The 4,052-nt window shown below is 44.2% G+C and overlaps 1 protein-coding gene across 1 annotated transcript; it reads right to left on the reverse strand.

The window, feature by feature from the left end:
* Positions 1-926: 926 nt before the first annotated feature.
* LOC103963573 (heat shock 70 kDa protein 1) lies at positions 927-3,747 on the reverse strand. Its single transcript, XM_009376403.3, has 2 exons — positions 3,456-3,747; positions 927-2,847 (listed from the first exon to the last, which is right to left on the reverse strand). The coding sequence occupies exons 1-2, from the start codon at positions 3,667-3,669 to the stop codon at positions 1,118-1,120; spliced, it is 1,944 nt and encodes a 647-aa protein (XP_009374678.1). The 5' UTR covers positions 3,670-3,747; the 3' UTR covers positions 927-1,117.
* Between the last annotated feature and the right edge of the window lie 305 nt (positions 3,748-4,052).

A 4,052-nucleotide genomic window follows, 5' to 3' on the forward strand; every position in this document is an offset into this window, starting at 1 on the left:
TCAATTCTCAGATGTAGGGTTCTCCACACGTCGACGTAGTTATTTAATCCCAATGCGTGAGGCATATTAAGTTATGTGGGAGGACGTTACTTGGTTGGGCTCAACATAAGGACAATATGCACACACAAAAATAGGCTTCACCTTGAAACTAATCAATAATAACATCTTCAACAATATTAGTTAGTTTTTTTGTTATTGTAACTAGCTAAATGACCAAAATGTTAATTTGGCTAGCCATCATTCCCAAAAATACTCGTTATTTTAGGTTAAGTTGAAACATTTTAATATTATTTTTTCTAAACTTACCAACCCAAGCCCTTTTTTCTCTTGAAGCCACAAACAGTGCATTTTTATACCATTTTTTTTATGTTTAGCAAAAAATAACTTTCTCCATCTTCCTAGCCAAATCTAACCGGTTGTTGTTTACAAAGTTAAAATAACCAATCATTTAGCTAGCTTGCTAGAGCTTGATTTTCTAAATTTTTCGATCAAATAACCAAAATATCTCATTTAATTAAGTGACTCGACTCTTTAATCTTTAAAGTCAATCAAAAGTTTGTGTCTATATAAAATTCAAACTCTTAACAAAATTATGAAGAAGCAATACAACTAACTAATGGGGCCGGAAATCATTTTGCTACGTGAAATAAGAAATCGAAGTGCTGGCAAAGGGCCCCACTCCAGGCACGACACACTTACACACCCCAACCCCACGTGGATTGCTGTCCTTAACATGCTGCCGTTGACTCACCTCTCCTAGTCTATTTCCATATCTTGTTCCTAACTTTCTAGATAACACTCTCACGCCGTGACAGACGGTTTAGAAAACTTTCTGGATTCGAGGATCCAAAAACCGTTTTCCGTTTTCAAAAACAGCAATCTTGTTACTAGAAAATACCTCAAAGATTAGGAAAACAAAGAGCGTGTTAGGCAAATGAAAACTTCTTTAAAACTGGCTAAAAAATATAGTTTAGGCCCGGGTGCCTATATAAATTGAAATTTGAAAAAGGGCTTGATCTATAATTTCAAGGCCCAAATAAAAACATTAATAAAAAAAAAGTGTCCAAAACACCTAAATAATCCCAATAAACGACATGAGAACCCTTGCAGCAGAAACTTAGTCGACCTCCTCGATCTTGGGGCCTGGGCCGCTGGCACTGGGAGGAGCATCATCGTCAACTGGACCGGCACCGTCGCCTCCAGCTCCCTGGTACATCTTCGCAATGATTGGGTTGCAGATGCTCTCCAACTCCTTCATCTTGTCTTCGAACTCATCCGCTTCCGCCAGCTGGTTGCTGTCCAACCACTGGATGGCAGTCTCGATCGAGTCCTCTATCTTCTTCTTGTCGGCCGGCGGCAGCTTGGCGCCAATCTTCTCGTCCTTGATGGTGTTCCTCATGTTGTAGGCGTAATTCTCCAAGGCATTCTTGGCCTCCACCTTCTTCTTGTGCTCTTCGTCCTCCGACTTGTACTTCTCCGCCTCCTGAACCATCTTCTCAATCTCCTCCTTGGACAGCCTGCCCTTGTCGTTTGTGATTGTGATCTTGTTCTTCTGTCCGGTGGTCTTGTCCTCCGCAGAGACATTCAAGATACCGTTAGCGTCAATGTCGAAGCAGACGGTGATCTGGGGTACTCCTCTGGGTGCAGGTGGGATTCCGGAGAGCTCGAATTTTCCGAGCAAGTTGTTGTCCCTGGTTCTGGTTCTCTCTCCTTCGTACACCTGGATCAAGACTCCGGGCTGGTTGTCGGAGTAGGTTGAGAAGACCTGTTCCTTCTTGGTGGGGATGGTGGTGTTTCTCGGGATCAAAACAGTCATGACACCTCCGGCGGTTTCCAATCCTTGGGAAAGAGGGGTGACATCCAACAGAAGAAGGTCCTGAACCTTCTCGTTGCCCTCTCCGCTGAGAATGGCAGCCTGGACGGCAGCACCATAGGCGACGGCCTCATCAGGGTTGATGCTCTTGCAGAGCTCCTTGCCGTTGAAGAAGTCCTGGAGAAGCTGCTGCACCTTGGGAATACGGGTGGATCCTCCGACAAGCACAACATCATGGACGCTGCTCTTATCCATCTTGGCATCTCTCAAACACTTCTCGACTGGCTCCATACACTTCCTGAAGAGATCCATGTTCAACTCCTCGAATCTGGCACGGGTGATGGTGGAGTAGAAATCAATACCCTCATAAAGGGAGTCGATTTCGATGGTGGTCTGCGCGGTGGAAGAAAGGGTTCTCTTCGCCCTTTCACAGGATGTCCTCAACCTCCTGAGTGCTCTGGGGTTGCCACTGATATCCTTCTTGTTCTTCCTCTTGAACTCCTGAACGAAGTGGTTCACCATTCTGTTGTCAAAATCTTCACCTCCCAAATGGGTGTCACCGGCTGTGGCCTTGACCTCGAAGATACCCTCCTCAATGGTGAGAAGAGACACATCGAAGGTACCACCTCCAAGATCGAAGATCAAGACATTCTTCTCACCAACGCTGGTGGCCTTCTTGTCAAGACCATAAGCAATGGCGGCAGCGGTGGGCTCATTGATGATACGAAGGACATTGATTCCGGCAATAACTCCGGCATCCTTGGTGGCCTGACGCTGGGAGTCGTTAAAGTAGGCAGGGACTGTGACAACGGCGTTCTTGATGGTGCTGCCAAGGTAGGCCTCGGCGATCTCACGCATCTTGATGAGGACCATGGAGGAGATTTCCTCAGCGGCGAAGAGCTTGTCTTCTCCCTTGTAGGAGACTCCAATCATGGGCTTCTCACCGGGGCCAGAGGTAACCTTGAATGGCCACAACTTCATGTCGCTCTGGACAGAGGCATCGGTAACTCTACGACCAATCAACCGCTTAGCATCTGCAATTTTAACAAATCAAAGATTAGCAAATCATATCAGCCACAAAATACTTATTTCACAATCAACATACACATGTTATTTAAAAACAAATCACTGTAATCATACAATTAAAACAATTATTCAAAAAGTTAATCCATACAATACTAATCCATGTTTTAACAGATCAATCATATTACAATGAAAATATTTGCACATAAACCCAATTTACATTAATCAAAACTTGCTTGAGCATCACAAAGAACTACAATTTTCAAATAAAATTCAAATTTTCGAGAAAATAATCATTGTAATCATACTTATACAGAACTAAGATGCTGTTTCATAAGATCTAACATGCAAATTACAAAATTTCCAATTCGCAGATCCAAATCGTTAGCTACAGATCCAATCTAAATCAGCAACCATAAACCTCTACCACAAATCAAATCTATGCATTTTACAAAGCCAATGAACGAAAAGGAATCCAATGACATCCACAGATCTAAATACTGGAAAAAAATACAGATCTATATGCTAATATATAAAATACAGATCCAGGAACTAGCCAACAAAACAATACAGATCTATAATCTACTGAAAGAGACACAACAAGGAGCTCAGATCTTACCGAAGACGGTGTTAATGGGGTTCATGGCGACTTGATTCTTGGCGGCATCTCCGATCAACCGCTCGGTATCAGTGAAAGCGACGTACGACGGGGTGGTTCTGTTACCCTGGTCGTTGGCAATGATCTCAACACGGTCGTGTTGCCAGACACCGACGCATGAGTAAGTGGTACCAAGATCGATTCCGATGGCCGGACCTTCTCCTTTGCCGGCCATTGTAGCTATCTAGGGTTTGTTTGGATCGAAAAAATGAAGAGAGCTAGAATAATGCGGCCCTTACGGTTCTGCAGTGTGAATGAGAGGAAGTGGAGCATCCACAAGGTTTATATAGAGTTGTGGGGTTCGAATTCCAGAATGTTCTATAACCCTACAGTTTTGGAGCCGTGGGATGTGAGGACGATGGACGGCTGGGATTGTTTTCCCGTTGAGATTGAAGACTCGTGGTCAACTTTGATTGAGCTTGCGCTCCCCAAATACGCGTGGCTGCGGTGGGTTAATCGGCTGCCTCTTATTGGGCTCTTTGTGTTCCCACACTGCTCCAAGCCTCCAACCTTCGCCTTCACGTTTACGCTTAGGAGGTTCCCACTCTGATTTTTCTT

This window comes from the organism of the source record quoted next, unplaced genomic scaffold (assembly GCF_019419815.1).
Source record: "Pyrus x bretschneideri cultivar Hongxiangsu unplaced genomic scaffold, Pyrus_bretschneideri_v1 Contig2, whole genome shotgun sequence".
In the NCBI taxonomy this organism is placed as follows: Eukaryota; Viridiplantae; Streptophyta; class Magnoliopsida; order Rosales; family Rosaceae; genus Pyrus; species Pyrus x bretschneideri.